The 24,236-nt window shown below is 43.5% G+C and overlaps 2 protein-coding genes across 5 annotated transcripts in view; one reads left to right on the top strand and one right to left on the bottom strand.

Moving 5' to 3' along the window:
- The window catches only part of GLG1 (golgi glycoprotein 1), a 177,459-nt gene extending 155,088 nt beyond the window's left edge, over positions 1–22,371 (bottom strand). For 2 of the 4 annotated variants that reach the window (XM_073307099.1, XM_073307098.1), the window contains exon 1: positions 22,013–22,371. In XM_073307099.1, coding sequence (XP_073163200.1) covers positions 22,013–22,315 — 303 coding nt within the window. In that variant the 5' untranslated portion in view covers positions 22,316–22,371. The remainder of the gene's footprint in view (positions 1–22,012) is intronic. The other 2 variants (XM_073307096.1, XM_073307097.1) reach the window with 1 other exon arrangement.
- The window catches only part of LOC140896496 (uncharacterized), a 191,129-nt gene that overhangs the window by 155,523 nt on the left and 11,370 nt on the right, over positions 1–24,236 (top strand). Inside the window, exon 2 of the mRNA XM_073308421.1 lies at positions 21,981–22,757. Within this exon, the coding sequence (XP_073164522.1) occupies positions 21,981–22,757 (777 nt within the window). The remainder of the gene's footprint in view (positions 1–21,980; positions 22,758–24,236) is intronic.

The following is a 24,236-nucleotide window of genomic DNA, read 5'->3' as shown; positions in this document are numbered from 1 at the left end:
TGCATTTTGAAGTCTTCAATACCCATCCACTGAAATACAGATAAATCCAAGTCGCTTTCATTGAATTTTTCAGGTTTAATTAGAAAAGAAAGCATTGGGCCAAATCGCTGGAAATCTTGAAATCTGTCAGAAAATTCCGATTCCAGTTCTTGCATGTACATTTCATCTCAACATCACGCAGTGCAGTTCCACATGGCGTGATAGTGATGTAAGCAGCAAATCAGGACTTAATATTCCTATACAGTGGCACTGGAACAATTTTTAAGGCGGAGGTGCACCCCTCATGGCCACAGCTGGGTGCCGCTGGCGGCCAGAACCCCAGCTGGCAGCAGAGCTGGCGGCCAGAACCCCGGCTGGCAGCAGAGCCCCTGGGACCAGTGGCCAGGACCCACGCAGTGAGAGTGCCACTGAAAATCAGCTCACGTGCCCCGCCTTTGACACACATGCCATAGGTTGCCTACCTCTGCTCTAGAGAGCAAAGCAAAGGTGAAGCATATGTCACCAGTATACAAAGAAATCATACAACAGAGGGAGCATCTGACCACCAGCTCCTCTAGGAGCACAGAGTTAACATATGACAGGGAGGAAATAATTTCAGAAGAATGATCAGATTTTTTTACTCCATAGCCAGAAGAGAAGGAACATGCCACTAATTTGATAGGATTGGGGTGACCTTTTTTGGGGGGAAGGAAGGGTTGAAGTCTAAGGTTCTCTTGCACTGCTGCTTAGCTATAAATGCTTAGCATTTATGTAGCTTTGTATATATTTAAAGCATTTTAACATTAAACCTCCACACTCCACTAGAAATAGTTATCACCCTCAATTTACAGATGAGGAAAGGGAGAGGTTAGATGACTGCCCAAGGTCACAAAGTAAATCAGTGGCACACCCAGACAGGATTAGAGCTCAGCATCTCCTAGGCTCCAATACTCAGGATCACATGCACATTTCTCCAGACCACGTTTGCTAGGAAACCTATAGAAAAAGCCACTAATCAGATGTTGCACATTTAAATGTTATTCTAGTAACATTACCTGTAATTCATTAACCCTTTTCCACTTTCACTAGGTGAAAGTTTGCTAATTTGGGTTCTGTAAAGTTAGGATCCTAAATCCATATTTAAGCACCTACTGCAAATAGATATAGTGAGTTTAAATGCATCCACATTTACAATGCTTGCTGAATTTAATTAAATTAGTTTAGTTAAACTGGTACAACTTTTGCACAGACATCTCATATCTAAAACTACAGAATACTTTTCCTGAAGAATGGGAGACAATGTTTTCTTGGAGAGCACTTACCTGACTGTAAAGCCTAAGAACAGACAAGCTATTCAAGCCAGCAATGTCCTATTCCAGACCACAGCCCTGTCATATAGGAGTCTCACAAGGCATTTTGTAAAAAACAGAATATTGCCATTCTTGGATACATGACTACTAGGCCAAAGGAATTCTAGGGCTCAAGTAAGTTGCAGTTTTGCTCCAAAATAAAGTCAAAACAATGCTTTAAATTCAGGAACACACAGTCTAAGACAGCCAGTCTTTTTCAGGAGGCTAGAGACTAAAAGGAGCTCTTCAAGATTACTAGCGGAGCATTTTCTGGGTTTGCAAAATGGCTCAGAGCTAGTGACGGGCTGAAAGGGCAACACCTGAAGATAATATAATTCAGAGGTACAGTACAAGATTATGCATAGCATATGAAAGTCTGACTAGCAAATACATTATAAAGCATATGTTCATTTAAACTGATAGGAAGCATGTAAGCATAATTTATGCCTCATTTGTTCACCAAATTAATTTAGGCTATTTTTAACAATATTACAGCTTTAACAATTTGAAAGAAAGACACTATGGGTTTTCAAGGTTATTCATGCAGAGCTCTATTTTTATGGAACATTTATAATGCTGTGATACTGATGAATCTAGTGTCTCTCTCACAAGACCAAGAAGAGGACAGATTCTAAAAGGAACTTAAAAAGCAACATTAAAGGTCAATGTTCAAGTTTGTCATCCACCCATTCTGGTGACATGGAATTAATCAAGATTGTCCCTCCAGAAAAGGATCTTAAAGGGCAGTGGTTCACTAGACTGTTCCATAGAATCATAGAATATCTGGGTTGGAAGGGACCTCAGGAGGTCATCTAGTCCAACCCCCTGCTCAAAGCAGGACCAATCCCCAATTTTTGCCCCAGATCCCTAAATGGCCCCCTCAAGGATTGAACTCAACCCTGGGTTTAGCAGGCCAATGCTCAAACCACTGAGCTATCCCTCCCCCCCGGGATGAGACATCTAAATCAGCATCGTCATTGCTACAGTGTTACAAGTTTGCAAGGGATTTCTTTTTTGTTTTTGTACAACGGGTTCTAATTTTTTGGTTTTGTTCTTTGTCTGAACAAATATATTTAATGAAAAAGAATTACATTGTGAGTTTATTTAGAGATGATTTTTTATTTTTAATATCCATTGAAAACATGTGTCCGGGGACGGAAAAATATCCAATATTTCCTTTCCTTCCATGATTTGGATGTCTTCTCCACATTCGTATATTGGGCTGTTCTTCATTTTCCATTTGTGTAGCAGGTAACTGCAACACCCACGGGAGGTTCTAAAGCCATTTGCTGTGATCCATATTTTACATGGCATGGGGAAACCAGGTTATTTGGTATATAGGATCTGTGTTTATTTCTTGATTCTTGACCTCGCTGTTTTCCCACAGCCTGATAAAAGTATCTTACAACCCATGGTTACCCAATCTTTTATTTAAGATTTGTACATGTGACCAGACATAAGCAAATGGGTGTACCGTAAAAACTCTAAAATTAGAAAATACATACTAGTGACAGGCACATGCTGTATCTGCCATAATTAACACGTTACACTACTGGTTCATGTCTGCAGATAGTAGCCAATCCCCTGTGAATATGAAAAATCTATAATGTACCTGACTAATACCAGAATTCTAAATACTATGTAGTTTTTATTAAGCAAGACTTAGTGATCAAGCTTCAGCTCCAAACCAACAAACATTGTAACTGATAGTAATTATTACTGCTCCTTAGTGCCCTGGAACTGAGAACAAGCAGGCAGTTCTTAGGGCTGGCTTAGTGAGCTTGCCCTGAAATAACAAAATCCGTTGTTTGATGTAAGCTTGTGTGTATGAACACATTCTTAGTTCAGAAAAGCTATACATCAAAGAGACACAGGGGTGTGAGGTAATATCTTTTATTGGACCAACTTCTGAAGATATTACCTCACACCACCTTGTCTCTCTAATGTCCTGGGACTGACATGGCTACAATTAAAATGCATAGTTCAGAACAGCTATTTATTTTGATGTAAGAATGTTCACACACACAAGCTTATATCAAAACACCAAAAAATATGAATTCAAACACATTTAGTTATTTCAGGACAAGCTTATGTGTAGGCCAGCTCGGATACTAAAACAGCCGTTTAAGAAGGGATTCTTCCTCATTTGCATATCAAAGGACCTAACGGGAAAAGTTAATTACCATTGAACTGAGTTAGTAGTTTCCAGCTGAGATGCGTACAATTATGAGATTTCAAGTTAGGCTGTGTTTCAGATAACATGTTAATACTGAAATCAATCACTATAACCTGCAAAGCATGGGGATATGAATACAAACTAAAAGCCTCCAGAATGATACTGACAAACAAAAATGTTTAATTAACAATGACTGCAATCCAGAGTCTAGCAGTTTTAAGAGTACAGGATTTTTTACATTTGGGGCACCCAACTTCCTCAAATCTGAACAGTAAACTTTGTCCAAGTTGTATATTTGCCCTGATCTTCATGCTTCCAATTGTCTATTTCACATCACACGCAATGGACTACTTCATGAGTGCATAATCAAAAGAGGGACTCTTCAAGCCCTCTCTGCAGATTTGATCTGTTGGTCCCATGAAGGTGGAAACTAAGTCTACCATAGAGTCAGGACCCCTCTCTATCTGCTGGCCTTCCTCTGGTCTGTCAGACTGAAGTGACAACATCAGGAAGCCACTCAGCTGCAACATCTCTTCAAATGATATAACCGGAGCTTCTGGAAGCACGATGCAGGAAACAAAGAGGATACCCAAATATCCGGTAGCTGACTAGTTCCGATGCACAGCCTTGAGAAGCACCACCACCAAAAAGTAATTATGAACGTGTCACCTTGGTATTTCTTCAGAGGATTCAGATAACACCACTACGAAGTTCTCTAGTACCATCTAATTCTTCATACAAATATCTTGAAGATGCCTAGGCAGTGCAGCACTTCGTTTACAACTGCTTGCTAATTCCTACACTTTATCTCAAATTTGTTTTAAGATTAACTTCTGTTTTACTGTTGCGACATATGACTCCACGCAGTTAATTCACTAGAGCTGAGTCTCTTCCGGAGAGACAAGATTGGAGGTTCAGGAAACTTTGAGCTACCCTTTAAACATAATTTGAGGGATGACCTTTTGATCTACTGTTTAATGGGGTGCTTCAGGATAAGGTACCAACCTCTCATTATGTTGCTTAAGTTTTGGGTTAGCTGGAGAGGGAAATACACTTTCAGCACTTAGACATCTGATCTTAACTGCTTTGCTTGAGAAGAAATATTGTTGCAAGTCATTATGGAGAGTTCCTATTTTTAAAATACAGCTGTTAAATACTAAATCCTCAGCCTCCTGAAAAGGGATTAAACCAAAACTGAAGATAATTCCTATAAAAAGTGGGTTACTGTACAACACATGAGCTAAGCACTTCAAAAAAGAAAACCATCTCAAGCCTAAAGACCTGATGACACCATGATCCCAGGACACTAAAACATGGTATATCAGATAATTTCGATGAGTTCACTACAAGGACCACCAGTGAGAAAAAGTTCAAATAGGTAGGATTCTTCTGACCTGGTTTGACCACTTTGATTATAAGACACTTGAGACCACTCAGGTTTAAATTTCAAACATTCAAGTTTTTCCCGTTACAAATAGGCTTCAAACATGTTTTTAAAATCCTATAAACTGTGAACTAGCTTCCCATTAACCTTGATTATATTCTCACCCTTTTTAAAATTCTACTTGGAGCCTGGTCATTGTGACCTGATAAGAGTTAGTAAAGAGGGGCTCTCCACATCGGACTTTTAAAAAAGATAACACTTTGATCTTCTGCATAAAATTTCAGCCCAAAGTTAATTCTCACCCACCTCCAAGTTACTGAGAGAAAAATGGAACTCCACCTCAACAGCAGCAACCATATAATGGTGATTACTGTAACATAGCAACAGGCTGCCACTATTAGTTTAACTTGTTCATATTCCACTGCCTGCTGGAGTGTGATCTGATAGTTATGTACTCTTACCACTTCTTTTCATCCTAATCCAATACAGACCTCACACTTGCAGCCAACATACATCTGTACATTGTTGGCATTCCTTTATTAACTGACCAAGACTGGCAGACTAATAACTCATTATTTATGGCAAGAATTCCACTTATTTATAGAGTGGAGAATTCTGAATACTCATTCCAATTATGGGTAAAAGTTACATTTAGCCCACCTGAGCTTTCTGGTGTTCTTAATACTATAATGGAGTATCTGTTTATGCCGCTATTCCAAATCATTTTCTACAGAAAATGTGAATGCTGCTCTGCAAAGGGTATCCAAAACCACCTCCTATTTGTCATCCCTATTTAACCTATGCATGTTGTGAAGAGATTCTTGGTATTACAATGCAGTTTCATTAAGGAAGCAGCTAAAAAAGATTGTGGATAATCAGCTGAACATAAGCTTCCAGTGTCACTGTGGCCAAAAGAGCTAATGTGATCCTTGGACACAAAAACAGGGGAATCTCAAGTAGAAGTAGAGAGGTTATTTTGCCTCTGTATTTGGCAATGGCACAACAGCTGCAAAACACTGTGTTCAGTTCTGGTGTCTACAATTCAAGAAGGATACTGATAAATTGGAGAGGGTTCAAAGAAGAGTATGAGAATGATTAAATAATTAGAAAACATGCCTTATAGTGAGAAGCAAGGAGCTCAATCTATTTAGCTCAACGAAGAGAAGGTTAAGGGTGACTTGTTTACAGTCGAAGTAATTACTTGGGAACAAATAATTTATAATTAGCTCTTCAATCTAGCAGAGAAACTTCCACTGGCTGGAAGTTAAAACTAGACAAATTGAGACTGGAAATAATTACTCTCAATATTAAAAATTTACACCTTAACCATTGGAACAATTTACCAGTTCATGGTGGACTCTCCATGACTGACTATTTTAAAATCAAGATTGGATGTTTTTCTAAAAGATCTACTCTAGGAATTATTTTGGGGCTATTCTCTGGCCTGTATTATACAGGAGGTAAGACTAGCTGACCACAATGGTCCCTTCTGGCCTTGGAATCTATGAAAATTGTAAGTGTAATTCTATTCTTGAGAGTGAATGTGTAAATAGGCCATCTTGCTCAGCAGAGCTGTTACTTGTGTGTGCAGACTCAGATCTTCCACATTAGTGACAGCAGTATTAACTACTTTTTACTGCAGTTCACAATGCAGGGCCAATATAGGTCTGAGAAAGAACTGTATTCTATTCTATCTTGAACATTAACAGAATTGTTAACTATGTTCCAATTCTGTCTTAATTTACACCTAGAAAACAGCAGAATAGTAAGACAGTTGCTCAATTGCAACTGTGGCAAAATTTGGCTTATAGATTTTACTAATCATGATGTACAAGTAGTGTAGAACATAATTCACTGTGACCTCAGAGGGAAGTTTTCTGTTAGAAAATGATCTTATTTGTAAACTGAGCACATTTGTTCTGGAGTCAGACCATGGGATCTGGGATCCCCCAATGCATTGGTATTTTAATAACAGAAACAATGGATGACCCAGTCCTGCCCTTCCACTCATATCAAATATTAAAACATTGAAAAATTGTTCAATACCATGAATAAAAGGGTACCCATTTTCACTGGGCCCTTTGGATGCTACAACAACAATATCACTCTGTTTCAGTTAGCATGAACAAGTTTAATGATTTGTAGTCTCACATTCAAACACACATTTGGTACATTTTCTAAACTGCAATAAAATTAATTTTTTGGATTTATCATATACTGCATTATTTTCTCTCCAAAGGCCAGGGAAATGAGAAATTAAACTTGTTAATGAAAAAAATTACCATAAACTACTACTTTGAGATGTTGCTCCAATTTACCCAGAGAACATTACAACAAGTTTTGTTCTCACATTCTACTGACCCACTATCAACATAACTAGAATAAACTTTGGACTGCTGCAGGAAAAGAGTTTACATCTCAGCTAATTTATATTTTGCCTGTTTGGTATTAAGAACATTCTACTAAGTGCCACCCAAAAAAGTTTTTGTATAACATAATTTTACTACTCTGATGGTAAAATGCAAGCTGGACTGAGTGTGCTCTGCAGTTCATCTGATGAGAAGTGTCTCATCAATGTACCAACTGGGCAAAATTTAAAAACAAGTTTGACAGCTTAGAAAATTCAGTTTTAACTATCTTGTAAATGGTTTCTGATAGCAAGAGTGTGGACAACACCAAAGCACTTTCCATCCTGATCCCAGAGATCTCTGGAACAAGCTGTCAGAGGATAATGGTCTCCCACAGCTATGCGGCATAAAGGCAAAACTAAAGCTGCCAAAGCAAATTTTTTAAATGAACTACAATTAGGTTTGTCAACTGCTATGGAAAAAGAGTTGGATTCTCTGACTGGTACAGTTGGCAGAAACAGAAAAACTGAGGGATGGTTAGCAGAGACAGGATATTTATTCCCAGCGTATAGAACCCTGGGCTTAAGGAACACGCATTAACACCTTAACTGTCAACTACTGCTTCAAATGGTTCTGTGGTTAGAAATGCAATTCCTACAGTGGGGCTCTGTGGAGTTCCATAATGGAAAACGAGACTTCCAAAGTGGGATACCATGAAATTGTGACAACATTCTATTTCACACTTATAGCACTTTTCAGATTTAATAATTTTATTAAGATATGTTAAAATAAAAAAAGGGTACAGAGTTTAAGAGTAGAAGTTTCTGGTTATCAGTGAATAACATACAGATTACACTACTTCACAAAACAGATAATAGTAATTAGCCACCCAAGCAACCTAACTGGCTAACATGAAGTTTCATTTGGCATAACGCTTCTTAAATAATGACTTTATTGTAAACTGTAAATGATCTTTAAATATTGGCAATAATGTTCCTCTGATTGTATATGATAAAGAGTGCTTTACCATGTAAGTTTCTATGCTCGGCAAGATGGTGCAGCCTTTATTTTATTAGGCTGCAGCAACCAAGCTGTACCCAGCCCTTCACCCTGCCTAACTATACCCTCATTCCAATAATGAACGAGACTCTGGCATGCAAACTAGTTATGCGACCCCCCCAGCGATCGGCATCCGACTTCTTAGAGGGACAAGTGGCGTTCAACCACCCGAGATTGAGCAACAACAGGTCTGTGATGCCCTTAGATGTCTGCGGCTGCACGCGCGCTACACTGATTGGCTCAGCATGTGTCTACCCTACGCCGACAGGTGCGGGTAACCTGTCGAACCCCATTTGTGATGGGGAACGGGGATTGCAATTATTCCCCTTGAACGAGGAATTCCCAGTAAGTGTGGATCATCAGCTCACGTTGATTAAGTCCCTGCCCTTTGTACACACCGCGTGTCGTGACTACCGATTGGATGGTTTAGTGACTTAACCCACCCAGCAATATTGTTAATCTATCCAGCTATACTCTTAGCCCAGCAGAAGAATCTGTCCTATCTCGGGGCCTCTCCTTCTGCCCCTCCACCCCCATGAACATGATTCAGTTCTGTGGTGACCTAGAATCCTATTTTTGACGTCTCCGACTCAAGGAATATTTCCAACACACCTCTGAACAGCATATTAACCCACAGAGACCTTCCTACCAAGACTACAAAAAGAAGGATTCTGGGTGGACTCCTCCTGAAGGTCGAAACAACAGACTGGACTTCTACATAGATTGCTTCTGCCAACGTGCATGGACTGAAATTGTGAAAAAGCAGCATCACTTGCCCCATTACCTCAGCCGTGCAGAACACAATGCCATCCACAGCCTCAGAAACAACTCTGACATCATAATCAAAAAGGCTGACAAAGGAGGTGCTGTCATCATCAAGAATAGGTCGGAATATGAACAAGAGGCTGCTAGGCAGCTCTCCAACACCACATTCTACAAGCCATTACCCTCTGATCCCACTGAGAGTTACCAAAAGAAACTACAGCATTTGCTCAAGAAACTCCCTGAAAAAGCACAAGATCAAATCCACACAGACACACCCCTAAAACCCCGAGCAGGGGTATTCTGTTATCCAAGATCCTGGAAATCCTGGACACCCCATCGTCTCAGGCATTGGCACCCTGACAGCAGGATTGTCTGGCTATGTAGACTCCCTTCTCAGGCCCTTCGCTACCAGCACTCCCAGCTATCTTCGAGACACCACTGACTTCCTGAGGAAACTACAATCCATCGGTGATCTTCCTGAAAACACCATCCTGGCCACTATGGATGTAAAAGTCCTCTACTCCAACATTCCACACAAAGATGGACTAAAATCCATCAGGAACAGTATCCCCGATAATGTCACAGCAAACCTGGTGGCTGAACATTGTGACTTTGTCCTCACCCGTAACTATTTCACATTTGGGGACAATGTATACCTTCAAATCAGTGGCACTGCTATGCGTACCCGCATGGCCCCACAGTATGCCAACATTTTTATGGCTGACTTAGAACAACGCTTTCTCAGCTCTCGTCCCCTAATGCCCCTACTCTACTTGCGCTATATTGCTGACATCTTCATCATCTGGACCCATGGAAAAGAAGCCCTTGAGGAATTCCACCATGATTTCAACAATTTCCATCCCATGATCAACCTCAGCCTGGACCAGTCCACACAAGAGATCTACTTCCTGGACACTACAGTGCTAATAAGCAATGGACACAAACACTATACTTACCTACATGCCTCCACCTTTCATCCAGACCACACTACACGATCCATTGTCTACAGTTAAGCTCTACAATACAACCGCATTTGCTCCAACCCCTCAGACAGAGACAAACACCTATAAGATCTCTATCAAGTGTTCTTACCACTACAATACCCACCTGCTGAAGTGAAGAAACAGACTGACAGAGCCAGAAGTTACCTACTACAGGACAGGCCCAACAAAGAAAATAACAGAATGTCACTAGCCATCACCTTCAGCCCCCAACTAAAACCTCTCCAACGAATCATCAAGGATCTACAACCTATCCTGAAGGACAACCCATCACTTTCACAGATCTTGGGAGACAGGCCAGTCCTTGCTTACAGACAGCCCCCCAACCTGAAGCAAATACTCACCAGCAACCACACACCACACGACAGAACCACTAACCCAGGAACCTATCCTTGTAACAAAGCCCATTGTCAACTGTGTCCACATATCTATTCAGGGGACACCATCATAGGGCCTAATCACATCAGCCACACTATCAGAGGCTCATTCACCTGCGCATCTACCAATGTGAAATATGCCATCATGTGCCAGCAATGCCCCTCTGCCATGTACTCCAGACTCCAACGAGACTGCTGAATTGGAATTAATTTGCAAACTGGACACCATTAACTTAGGCTTGAATAAAGACTGGGAGTGGATGTGTCATTACACAAAGTAAAACTATTTCTTCTTGTTTATATTCCCCCCCCTACTGTTCCTCACACAATCTTCTCAACTGCTGGAAATGGCCCATCTTGATTATCACTACATAAGGTCCCGTCCCCTCTCCTGCTGGTAATAGCTCACCTTATCTGATCACTCTCATTACAATGTGTATGGTAACACCCATTGTTTCATGTTTTCTGTGTATATAAAATCTCCCTACTGTATTTTCCACTGTATGTATCCGATGAAGTGAGCTGTAGCTCACGAAAGCTTATGCTCAAATAAATTTGTTAGTCTCTACAGTGCCACAAGCACTCCTTTTCTTTATACCCTCAATGAAATTTAAATGAAGAATGGCTGGTCACAAGCGTGCAACAAAGAAGGAAGCATAACTCAGTTTGAAGGTCTTCTTAAATAAGGCAAACATGGCATAATATAAGGCTTAGTTTTTCAACATATGCTGGGTGCTGTACCCTTACAGTAATTTGTCAATAAAAGGTCAATATTTAAGGAATGTCTCCACTGCAACAGAACACCTGAAGCTGGCCTGTGTCAACTGACTTGTGTTCGCAAGGCTCGGGCTACGGGACTACACAACTGCAATGCAGATGTTCAGACTTGGGATGGAGCATGGGCTCTGGGACCCCACAAGATAAGATACTTTTTGAAAGGAAAGGTGTAAAATAAAAAAGGTAATTAGCGAATACCTAATCTTTCCAATTATTCAGGTTAAAAACATTTCCAGTTATAAAAGAAGAGTGCTTGCCAAAGTGTCTGTAAAGCCTTTTAACCGTAAGAGCACATTCTCCAAAGACCAAAGGGTAGGCAAAGTTGAGCCACAGTACACATATGCAGGGAAATCATACTACTGAAGGAACATCCAGTTGTCATCTCCTGCAGAAACAAAACATCAAGGCACACAAGAAAAGTAATGCACCACCTGGGAACAATGAGGGCTTTGGAGAGGCCACTACTACCCCAGTGTGAGCATCTGCAGCAGTGCAAAAAGACACCACACCTCACAAGTGCACACCTGCACAGTTTCTTTGCCTTTGCAGCTGATGTCACTCAGACCTCATTCGTCTAAATCCAAAACTCAGTTTTCTTGCTAACCTATTGTCCCCTATACTTGACTCTCTCTGCTTAACTACTCTGGTCCATAACCAATTATCTGCTTACTGATTTATTCCTCAAATTTTTTTTTCTAACTCACTGATTCATCCAGAATTGTGGGTCTGTAGAATTTGCTGTCTTCCTGATTCATATAAAAAACCAACTCCCTGCAGGGCCACCCATTCGTACAGCTCTTCTCTCGCCATACCCTTCCCTGCATTGCAGCCTCTCCCTTTTTCTCCAGCAGCTCAATTTCCCATTCCTGTTACTCTCCCTGTGATAGGTCCCACCAGCTCTGTCTATGCCTCTCTCCCACGCCCATAATATCTGCCTCCAGTGGGATCTATCCCAAACTAGGCCTTCCTCCCATTCCAATCTTCATCTCCTGCAACTGATTCCATCCCCGGCTCCTTCTTTCCCTCCGCTCCATCCGACCACCCCCTGTCCCCTAACTGCCCCCCAGGACCTCCTAGCTCCCCCTTCCCCCGCCCCCTTACCATGCTGCTCAGAGCGGCAGGACAGACTTGATGGAAAGCCTAGGAGGTGGGCGGGCGCAAGCTGCACTGCTCGTGCGGCGGCATAGCTGTGGGGCGGAGGGAAGCGGGGGAGGGGCCGGGGCGAGCTTCCCTGGCCTGGAGCTCAGGGGCCAGGCACGACTGGCCCGCAGGCCATAGTTTGCCCACCTCTGGTCTAGAAGTACCTACATGGGGAAGAGATTCTGGTAATGGGCATCCCTTTAATGCAGCTGAAAAAGACATGAGATCTAATATTTGGAATTCAAAAGATGTGAACCCACAGCGTTCCTTGGTGAAGGCTTTACATAAAGACTGGATATCTTTAAGATATTCTGTAGCTCAAACAGAAGTTATGGTCTTAACAGCCAGTGTTTCAGACTACCACCATCCAGTTCCTGGTCAAATTTCAAATTATCCAATCAATTTACCAGGAAAGGCTAAGCTCCAGGAGAACGCACATTCATGCAGGATAAGAAAGCAAGATCTTTTTCTTGCCATTGCAATGTGTAAACATCCCATAACTTAAACGGTCAAGGATAATGAAGGATCTTCAATTACGTATTAAAAAAACAAAACCTTAGTTTCAAAATCCAGTTAAGACTGCTAAGTGTCAACAATGTAGTTATCTCACCCTTTACAAAACCCAAGCACTTAAAAGTAAAAATAGTTATGGATATTGTTTCATATCCAAAGAAATGCACATTTCATCATAACTGACAGATTTTAATGCACTTGTTACAGATTTCAGTATCTAAATATTTTCTTCCAAGAGATACTCAATGACTGCTTCTCCATAACGGAGCACCTCTGGCTAGACCCAAGAAACAGCATTTCAGCAGACTTCCACTGCACAAATGATTAAGGAACTTTTAGACATGAGTAAGAGGTCTCTCCACCCCATGCACTTTCAGAGCTTCTTGAAAGAGAAGGGTGCTGAGTCAGCTTTTTTAAAAATTGAATCTGCAAAAATGGACTCAAAAACAGGAAATAACTGTAGAGCAGGGGTTCCCAAACTTGGCTCATGGCTTATTCAGGGTAAGCCCCTGGCGGGCCGCGAGACACTTTGTTTACCTAAGCATCCGCAGATAGGGCCGCTCGCAGCTGCCAGTTGCCACGGTTCACCGTCCCCAGCCAATGGTAGCTACAGGAAGCGGAGGCCCTGCTATATAGCTTATTTAAGTCCTATGAATTAGCTACTAAAATGCCATTTACAAATGTTTAACTACTAAAGTCACAAAAGAGGGAAAAATTGGCTGTGCAATTACTCTTGCAAGCAGACAGAGGTCAAGCGAGGACCCACTAGCATCAAGGGCTACTTATGTCCTTGATTTTGGGCTCAAGAGCACAATCCCATCCTACCAAAAGCAGTTCTGTGGCTAAGCACACAGCTTCTACAGTGGACCTCTGTGGGATAGGGAAGTCATATCCTAAAGGAGACCTGGATGATACCCGACAGACGTTCTAGGTACCTAATTTGACTAACAGTTTATCAAGCAAATCTGAGTTGTAAAAACAGGAAGTCCGATTAATTTGAGGAAAGTGACTTCTAAGGAACAGAGAGAAGCTAAAGCAGCAAACTGCTTTACCTGGCCGTTTTAAAGTTAAATGCCAGAGCAATAGACGATTCTAGCCTCATTATATCAATAGTAATCATTCTGAAATTATGTATTATTTTTAAAAAAGGAAATCAGATGAAGCTATAATATTGAGAGCCTCAACTACAATTATAAAGCAATAGATATCTCAGTTTCAAAGCAGCTGCAATAGGATTTTTTGCTTAGGGCACCTTTCAGAGACTCTCAAAATGCTTCATAGACGGGCATAAGTATCATCTCCATTTTACAGATGAAGACACTGACGTACAGAAAGGTTAGATGATTTTATCTGCTTCCTGCAGCAAGTCAGGAATACAGCCCAGATGATCTTCCATCAACTATTGTATGCTAACTGCCCTGTAAGGAAAGACCTATACTGTTTCTAGGTTCTTGTATAGCTTCCACCATTATCATGCTATCTGAAGTGCCAGGCCCATTTCAAAGTCTAAAAATAAGATGGTGAAATTAATTCTATTGTTCTCAATTGAACATATCACGTTTGCAACTTTGAACCAAATTCTCAATGATTTAAGGAGGAGCTGATGTTTATTTAGGTGGAAACAAACACTTATGCAAGGTCAATACTGCCCTGCACTTTGGACTACATGGGTGTGAACTGCAGCACAGCAGAAGGGAACTAAAAGGTTCCTAGTTCATGTTACCATTCCTCTTTAAAGAGGTGCCTTTTAGTTCCTGCCCCAGGCCTCCACACAGGGCAGTTACAGCATAAGCACATTAGTGCACACAGCAATTCGCACTCTGCAGTGCAAAGTGCAGGCTGTACAGACAAGTCCTTAGACCTGATTACACTGTTTCCCTTTTACAGCCAGCTGCTTCACCCACCTTGGGAGGCAGTGTATCTATACAGTAATGACCATGGGCTGTGGGTCAGTTCTCAAATTCTAATCTTTGCTCAGCCACTGACTTGCTGTCTGGACTTGAGCAAATCGCATTATTTCTTTGCCTCAGAGTAGCCATCTATAAATGGGAACACTTATCACCTACCCCATAGGGGTGCTGTGAGAATTAGTTAATGTTTCAATGCTCTGTACATTTTAAAGCACAATAAGATGACCATTATATCAAGTTAGTTCAATGAGCAGGTAATACACACATAACCCATCCTTTTAACAGTAAGACTATTAAGCGCCTCTAACAATTCAGGAGGATGTCTAAGATGGTTCAGGAAACACTGACAGTTATGAAGTGAGCCCAATAACTTGTGTTTGGCTAAAGCATAGCTTCCAGAAAGGCCTCCAGTCTGAAACTAAAAAACATCAAGAAATGGAGAATCCATCACTTCCTTTGTAGTTTATTCCAATAATCAATCATCCTCAGTCTTCAAAATGTGTTCCTTGTTTCCAGTTTGAGCCTGGCTACAGTTTCCAGCCACTGATTCCGGTTATGCCTTTCTAACCTTGATTAAACAGCCTTTTACCATCCTGAATTTTCTCCCCAGGAAGGTACTTATACTTTAAAACATCAGAAATGTTTTTGCTGATGCCCCTGGAAAAGGACTCAGGGCGAGGGGGGGAGTGAGGGGAAGAAAGTTACTGTTGTACTGAGTATTGTTTTTGTTAACCCCTGTTTAACACATTCATGATAGCTTTTCTTCCAAATGTCTATGTTTGTAGGAGACTGATACCCCCAATTTTTCAACTGAGGGTTCTAAGAGACTGGACACAACCAATCCATCAACTGTGGGCTGAGAAAACACGCATTCTAGTTCTCTAGTCTCCATGAAATTATGCAGAAAAACCAGGAAACATGTGTTACTTTCCTTTGATATATCCAGAGTAACAAGTAGATATTAAAATAAAGGATGTTCAGGCTTTCGTTAGACATCATAAAAAAAACAAGGTCATATGGGGGCTAGTTCAATCTGCTGGGGTTAGCATACTGATGTATGAGCCAGCAACTCCCCCATTATTAACTTGCTGGTATGGGAAAGAAACCTAGCTGTCCAGGCAGAAGAGGACATTAGAAGCACTGGGTAACTCAAGCAGGTTATCATAGAATCATAGAATATCAGGGTTGGAAGGGACCTCAGGAGGTCATCTAGTCCAAAGCCCTGCTCAAAGCAGGACCGATCCCCAATTAAATCATCCCAGCCAGGGCTTTGTCAAGCCTGACCTTAAAAACTTCTAAGGAAGGAGATTCCACCACCTCCCTAGGTAACGCATTCCAGTGTATTCTCCACTTCAGGAGAATATTTAAGATATAGTATTAAGACAATCAGATCATGCTCAAGTTACCACAACCTACTTGGTGCTCAGCAGCCAGATTGCTTTTACAATCTTATTCATTACTTGTACTGCAAGACTGCTTAGAGGCCCTGTCAGGAACTGGGACCCTGTTGTGCTATTCATTGTACACACAATAAAAAGATAGTATCTCCTAAAACACTTTGCAATCTATTTTACTGGGCTCAGGATTCTTAACTTCCTCACCTTAAAATTTTGGTTTTAGAAAGAGTTATTGTATGGCCACCACTTTGCATGTTTGCTTTACAAACACTGTAGGACCTCTTAAATAAAGCCATAACTTTACAGAAGATGACTAGTTTTAGACAGCATTTGTTCCCGCAAACTCTTCCCTCCATTTCCAACCTGAAGGCAGGGTGTCTTGGATGACATATTGAACAGAATAAAGAGCATAGAGCACACCTTCCCACATGCTACTCAATGCTGGTTAGTAACTGGTTAACACTGTTGAGACTCAAAATACTGACGGGGTAAACTGCAGAAACTCTCAGTATGCAAAAAGTCAAGATACTGTAGGCCTTTCAAATAACCATTTTAATTTACTTCTCGGTAGTGAACCTTTGAGAGGTAAAAACAGATACTGATATATCATGACATTGCTCATCAGAACTATTACACTGCAGATTAATCATTGTGCTGTACCTGACAGTATCCTTTATCAGTCAAAAATCAAACAAACACATGGGATTCCGTTCAGACTGCAGAACTGTACCCTGGGAGTGAAATCAAAATCACATTGGATTGGATGATGCCCTGTCACAAAGTGGGGTGTAAACTAAAAGATTTATTTGTAGTGCTACTAGCCCCAGATGTCAGACACTACTAGAGCTTACGGAAGAATACCAGTGGACGGGTAAGATAAAGAGATGTATTGCAAGGGGAACAGAGAAAAGCAGAAGTGGTAGTAACAGAAAAACTGAAGAAAATGAAAGGGAGGGGCAAGAAGTGTCTACCCCAAAAACAGTATGGCTTCTCTAAAACGTGCTACCTCCCAAAAATCCCATTCAGGCATCAATTGAGTGGTATAAAACAACAGGAAGGGGTTAGTAACCCATGGTAAAACACAAAAATGGGCTATATCTGTAAAAAGTTATTTTATACCATTTTGAGACATGTCATGTTTTTTAATTAAACCTGAAAGACAGCTTAACTAAATAGCAAAAACTTCTAATTTAAGGTTAGAAAGAATCTTAGTTTGTTTGGGTGTTTTGTTTTGTTTTTTTAATTTAGGAAGTGATCACTGTCATTCCTAAGCCAATGGTACAAGCCCACCCCAATGAGGCTAACCATAAGTCACTGATATCTGCTAGCTCTGATAACAAAAGAGAAATGAGGACAGTTCTTAGCACATATTTCCACTTCACAAAATACCATTACTTATCAGAGGCACCAAGTACTGAACAGATCATAAGGACTGACCTCGAGTGTTCCCTCTAATATTTCTTACCCATGTGCAGAATGAATTTTGTTATGTGTACCAATATGGAGGTGATGTGTGACACACCTTCATATTGGTGCACGTAACAAAATTTATGTGGTGGGGCTGGGGCCGAGGGGTTTGGAGCATGGGTAGGAGTTCAGGGCTGGGGCAGAAGGTTGAGATGTAGGGATGTGAGGGCTCTGGCTAGGGGTACAGGATCTGGTGTGGGGCCAGGGATGAGGGGTTTGGGATGCAGGAAGATGGTCTGGGTCTACAGCGGGGAGAGAGGACTCCTCCCAGCTCTCTCTCTCCCCATAGCACCTGGGCTGGGATGGGGAGGGTGGGGAATAGGAGAGGCACCTCTCCCCACCACGGCAGCTCCAGGGCTAGGCTCACAGGTTCAGAGCTGGGTTCGGGCTGCCCAAGCCACGGCAGGTTGAGGGCCAGGCTAAGCTGGAGCCTGGGTAAGGACGCCCCTGCTGTGCCAGGTCCCCGGGCGGGTTCCCCGAGCACCTGCACCCCGCTAAAACCTGCTGTGCAGCCATGTGGCTTACAGGGAACTTAGCTAACCTCACCCCTCCTCCCCCAGCACTCCCTGAAGGTGCTTCCTAGAGCTTCAGATCTGATATTACCAGGCCGATATGGGGAAACTGGCACCACTGACTCCTATTGCAGCTACATGGTGGATAGAAATATATTGTGTTTATTTAACAACTTTCACTTCAAAGTGCTTCAAGCTACACAGATGTACAGACCTACATATGCAAAGAACCACTGAAGTCCTTCTGGGGCTGAGAACATCATACAGCGAAAACACAACAATGGAGTTAGGAGGTAAACCTCCGGAACACAAGGACACTGGAACAAGCCCCCTTAGTCTCCAGACCTAGCAAAGCAGTACTTTCCATAGGCACTGGGAGATACTGATTGATTTTTAAAAGTCAAAATGCCCCAACACTTCCCCTCAAAAATATTTTTTAAAAAAAAATTGTAAACAAAACACCAAAGCCAGTCCAAGCAGGAATTTTACTCCAAAAAGTCAAAACCAGAAACTCCATGAAGTCTGTCTGCTAGGGACTTTGCTAATAATGCCACTGATTTTTTGTAGAAGGCAATGAGATGCTATGGGGTGATTGGCAGCAGTATAAAATCTGAAGACAGATAAAAAGGATCCACTGGAGAAAGGCCATTTAACAACAGTAAAAGAAAAAGCATGCAGGACATGGCTAAACACACTGCATGTAAAAAGGCGGAGCCGGTGCCACAAGTACTACGCTCTTTTACACGGATACATTACAACTCATTAGTCAAATCTGAAGAAATGTCATGGTGCGCGACACACCTTCTAATTAGCAGGACAAGGTGGTTGAGGTGATATCTTTCATTGGACCAACTTCTGTTGGTGAAAAAGACACTCTTTTTTGAGCTACACAGAGCTCTTCTTCAGGTCCAGGAAAGGTAATCCGAATGTCACAGCTAAACAGAAGGTGGAACAGACAGTTTAGCACAAGTAGTAAATGCATACTGTAAGAGACAATTCAAGGTGAAGTGTCCAGGTAACACCTCTGCAGTCACAGAACAAAAAAGGGCGATGACTGGATTACAGATTGTTGTAATAAGCCATAAATCCAGTGTTTATTAAATCCATGATTTTTAGTTTCAGCAAATTTAATATGAATTTAAGATCCCAGGGTCATCATTTGAAGGAGTTGTGCAGGTTTCCTCTGAGGCTGAGGACTGAGAGGTCAGATATGGAGTGATTGCTCTGTGAAAAGTGTTTGCCCACAGATGATATGGTGCTTGTGTCTTATTTTTTGAGAGTTCATTTAAGTAACCTTTGGTTTCAGAGTAGCAGCTGTGTTAGTCTGTATTCGCAAAAAGGAGTACTTGGGGCAGCTTAGAGACTAACAAATTTAGTTGAGCATAAGCTTTCGTGAGCTACAGCTTACTTCATCGGATGCATTCAGTGGAAAACACAGTGCAGAGATTTATATACGTAGAGAACATGAAACAATGGGTGTTACCATACACACTGTAAGGAGAGTGATCACTTAAGGTGAGCTATTACCAGCAGGAGTGGAGACGGGACCTTTTGTAGTGATAATCAAGGTGGGCCGTTTCCAGCAGTTGACAAGAACGTCTGAGGAACGCTGGGGGGTGGAAACATGGGGAAATAGTAACTTTGTTTCACAACGTGTAACTATCAATCACAGAAGACAAAAAGCTTTTTGTTAAATTGAGAACTCAATGCAACCAGTCTCTTCTCTCACTCAAACAGGAATCTATCACACAGCTGGATTTTGCTGCCAATATGCTTTGAGCATATAGCTTTTGATTGCTCTTACAGACTTCTTACTAGTACCGCAGCTTCATATGTACCCCATTTATATGAGCACTTATAGAAAAATAAGAGGCAGATGTAAAACCACCACACATGTTCACCAAGTTGTTTTACTACAGCAGTAAAAATCACAACTCAACAAAAGAAAGGGCCCCACTTATAGGGTTATCAGAATCCCAGACCATGCTTTGATTCCTCTGCTCAGCTTACCATCCATCAAAAACATATATTAGATAAACTTAAGGGAGGATATAAAATTCTTTCAACATTAAAAGCCCAGTTGTTGTTTGAAGGGAGTAAGAAAAAATGAAACAAATGGACAAGCCACTCTTCTGAACAGATTGTAGGTTCATGCAATCCATCTGGTATCCTCCTTCCTGAAGTAGATGTTACCTGGTGCTTCAGAGGAAAGCAAAACCTTCAGTGCACCCAGGCCAGTTGTGCAGTACTGTATATCGAGAAGCAGGAGAAATGACTACCCTTCTCTTACCATAGAAAGCTTCTAATAAAAATTAAGTTCAGTGACAGTTTTTAATCCCAATCTCAATAGCTACATTAGGAAGTAATAATTTCTTCTTTCTAAATTTACTGGCCATTAATTTAAGCTAGTGAAACAGACCTAATGTGTACAGATGAAAAATACAGTATGATGCACATTCAACAGGAACTGACATATGAGTCAGAAAACAGATCCTGCAATCCCAGTACCTTGTCTCCAAACAGCAGTCTAATACCCAGTGTTTCAAAGAAAAGAGACCCACTATAATGCACCTAACCGATTACTGCTGTACATTGGATAGAGGAAGGGGATTCCTTCCCAGCCCGTAGGCTAAAGACCTGAAAGAGGACATGAGACACTCCTTTTTTCAATTAAATTTACTAGACAGCAGTTCAAATACATTTAACACACACCTAATCCTTCCCCAATCCTAGTAACTACTAACAAATAAGGACCAAACTGAATGAATGATAGCTTGACATGACTTAGTTTAATAAAGGCATCAATCCAGAATTCTGTGACCAAGAAAAATATGGCCATACTCTGGATACTCTATCAAAACACCTGCAACCCCATTTGTGGTATGAGCAGCACAATTATGAATACACAGTGTAATAATTACCATCAAGCTATCAAAAGATAAAAGCTCTAAACAGAGGTCAAGTACAGAATTAAGTTAACTGACAAAAGGGGGATCAAGTCCGGCTACCTCTACACAAAACAATACAGACAATTGTACTGCCCTTCACCAGTGGCTCTCAACCTTTTCAGACAAATGTACCTCTTTTCAGGAATCTGATTGGTCTTGTGTACCCTCAAGTTACACCTCACTTAAAAACTATTTGCTTACAAAACCAGACATAAAAATACAAGTGTTGCAGCACACTACTACGGAAAAAGTTGCCTACTTTCTCATTTATGCCATACAGTTATAAAATAAATCGACTGAAATATAAATATTGTACTTACATTTCAATGAATAGTGTATAAAAGCAGTATAAACAAGTCATTGTATGTATGACACTTTAGTTTGCACTCACTTTGCTAGTGCTTTTTATGTAGCCTGTTGTAAAACCAGGCAAATACCTAGAGGAGTTGATGTAGCCCCTGGAAGACCTCTGTGTACCCCCAGGGATACATGTACCCCTGGTGAGAATCACTGCCCTACGCGCTGTCATCATTCAGCAGCATTTGCAATTTAAACACCAAAGAAGTAATCGTGGTGCCGTCAGGGCCTCAGCTCTAAATCAGAGGGGAGGGTGCCCCCCACGAACCACACTCCCCTCCCCGCCAGCAGCACCACGGCCAGTGCTCCCACCCCAGCAGGCGCAGAGGCACGGCCAGGGTCCCTCCGCAGGCTCTCACCCGGCCCGCAGGCTCTCACCCGGCCCGCAGGCTCTCACCCGGCCCGCAGGCGCCCCGCGCCCCCCCCCCGACGCACGCCGCGAGCAGACCCTGCCTCTGCCCCTCTCGCCCCCCCCCGGCGCCCTCAGCTCCCGCCAAGCCGCCAGGCAGCGGCCGGGCTAGCAACTCCCCGCGCCCGCCCCGCGCCCGCCCACCTCTCTCACGTCCTGCAGGCACTCCAGCACGGCCAGGTTGTTGGCCCAGCTGTGCTTGGGGCAGACCCGGCTCACGTCCTCGCGGCAGGCGGGCTCGTCCGCCAGCTTCCACCCGCCGCTGGAGCCGCCGCGGGGCCCCCGGCCCCCGGGGCCCGGCCCGCCCGCCGGGACCTGCTGCGGGGCGCCCGGGCCAGCTGGCCCCAGGCCGGGCCCCTCTGCGGCCGGCTCCGCGGCCGAGAGCGAGAGCAGCAGCAGCGCCAGCGGGCCTGGCCAGCGGCTCCGGACACGTCCGCACGGCGCCATCTTGGATCCGACACCCTCCAGCCCGCTTGCCGCCCCACCGCACGCAGCGCGTATGCAAATCAGCGCGCCGCCACGGGATGACGCCACCGCGCAGCCGGGGGGGCCGCCAGGGCCTGGACCGATCCGCCCCCAGCACAGAGCCACGCCCCTTTCTCTGGCGCGGGCGGCCCAGCCGTGTCAGGATCCGCGCGCCGCGCATGCGCTCGCCCCTCCCGCGCCTGTCCGTGGCTGGCGCCGGCCGCGCCCAGCGCCTGAGCTCCGCCTCCTCCCGCCGCGGGGCTCTGAGGCCCCCGGGCCCCGCCAGCGCCCCCGGCCTAGCGCCCTCTGCTGGCGAGCCCCGAGCTCTCGCCTTCGGGTCGGCCGAGTCCCGTCGCGGCAGGCCCGGCTGCAGGCGGGGGCGGAGCGGCCGGGGCCGCGGAGAGGCCTGCGCGTGGCAAGGCAGGTGGGGACGGCGTGGGCCGCTGCCCCGGGCTCTGTCCGCAGTCACGCGGGGCGGGACCGGTGGCCAGCCGGGCCCCAAAGGTCGTTAATCCAGATCGTGTGGTCGCCTGGCACTGCGCGGGGGCGCCTGCGAGTGTGTGACTTAAAGCGGTGTCAGCGGCCCGTGCGGTGCGCAGCGCACTGCTGAGCCCGCCTGTGCCGGCCTCCAGAGCAGCCGCCTGTGGGTCCCCGTCCGCAGAGAGAGCAGGCGGCCTTGCGCCGCCTCAGAGACGGGCGCGCTTAGCCCAGCAGGAGCGTCGGTGAGCTGCAGCTCAGGAAAGCTCATGCTGGGATGAGTGTGTTAGTCTCTGAGGTGCCGCAAGGCCGCCTGCTCTCTCTGTTCTACTGTTCAGTCCGCCGTGACCCATGGCCAGAAAGGGTTAAGCAGCTCCCAGGCTAAATGACCCAGATTCAACCGTTAGGGACGTGGTGGCAGATAGTGTTTGTGCTTTTGTACATTTATACGTATCTATTGGTGGGGGTTAACCGTGTAATCAAACAGGTCCTAGCTATGCGGTATTCCGTTAATTCAGAGATCAAAAGGAGATCCTAACGTTTAAATGAACTGTAAAAATAGTAAAAAGAAAAGGAGGACTTGTGGCACCTTAGAGAGTAACCAATTTATTTGAGCATAAGCTTTCGTGAGCTACAGCTCACTTCATCGGACGCATACTGTGGAAACTGCAGAAGACATTATATACACAGAGACCATGAAACAATACCGCCTCCCACCCCGCTCTCCTGCTGGTAATAGCTTATCTAAAGTGATCACTCTCCTTACAATGACAGGTTTCAGAGGAACAGCCGTGTTAGTCTGTATTCGCAAAAAGAAAAGGAGTACTTGTGGCACCTTAGAGACTAACCAATTTATTTGAGCATGAGCTTTCGTGAGCTACAGCTCACTTCATCAGATGTTTACCGTGGAAACTGCAGCAGACTTTATATACACACAGAAATCATGAAACAATACCTCCTCCCACCCCACTGTCCTGCTGGTAATAGCTTATCTAAAGTGATCAACAGGTGGGCCATTTCCAGCACAAATCCAGGTTTTCTCACCCTCCACCCCCCCACACAAATTCACTCTCCTGCTGGTGCTAGCCCATCCAAAGTGACAACTCTTTACATAATCAAGTCGGGCTATTTCCTGCATAGATGAAGGTTTTCTCACATCCCCCCCACCCCCATACACACACAAACTCACTCTCCTGCTGGTAATAGCTCATCTAAACTGACCATTCTCCAGGTTTAAATCCAAGTTAAACCAGAACATCTGGGGGGGGGGGGGGTAGGAAAAAACAAGAGGAAACAGGCTACCTTGCATAATGACTTAGCCACTCCCAGTCATTCTCCTTACAATGTGTATGATAACCAAGGTGGGCCATTTCCAGCATAAATCCAAGTTTAACAAGAATGTCTGGGGGGGGCGGGTAGGAAAAAG

The sequence above is a fragment of the Lepidochelys kempii genome, chromosome 12 (assembly GCF_965140265.1).
Source record: "Lepidochelys kempii isolate rLepKem1 chromosome 12, rLepKem1.hap2, whole genome shotgun sequence".
NCBI classification, from domain to species: Eukaryota; Metazoa; Chordata; order Testudines; family Cheloniidae; genus Lepidochelys; species Lepidochelys kempii.
This window is presented reverse-complemented; position numbering and strand designations above follow the sequence as displayed.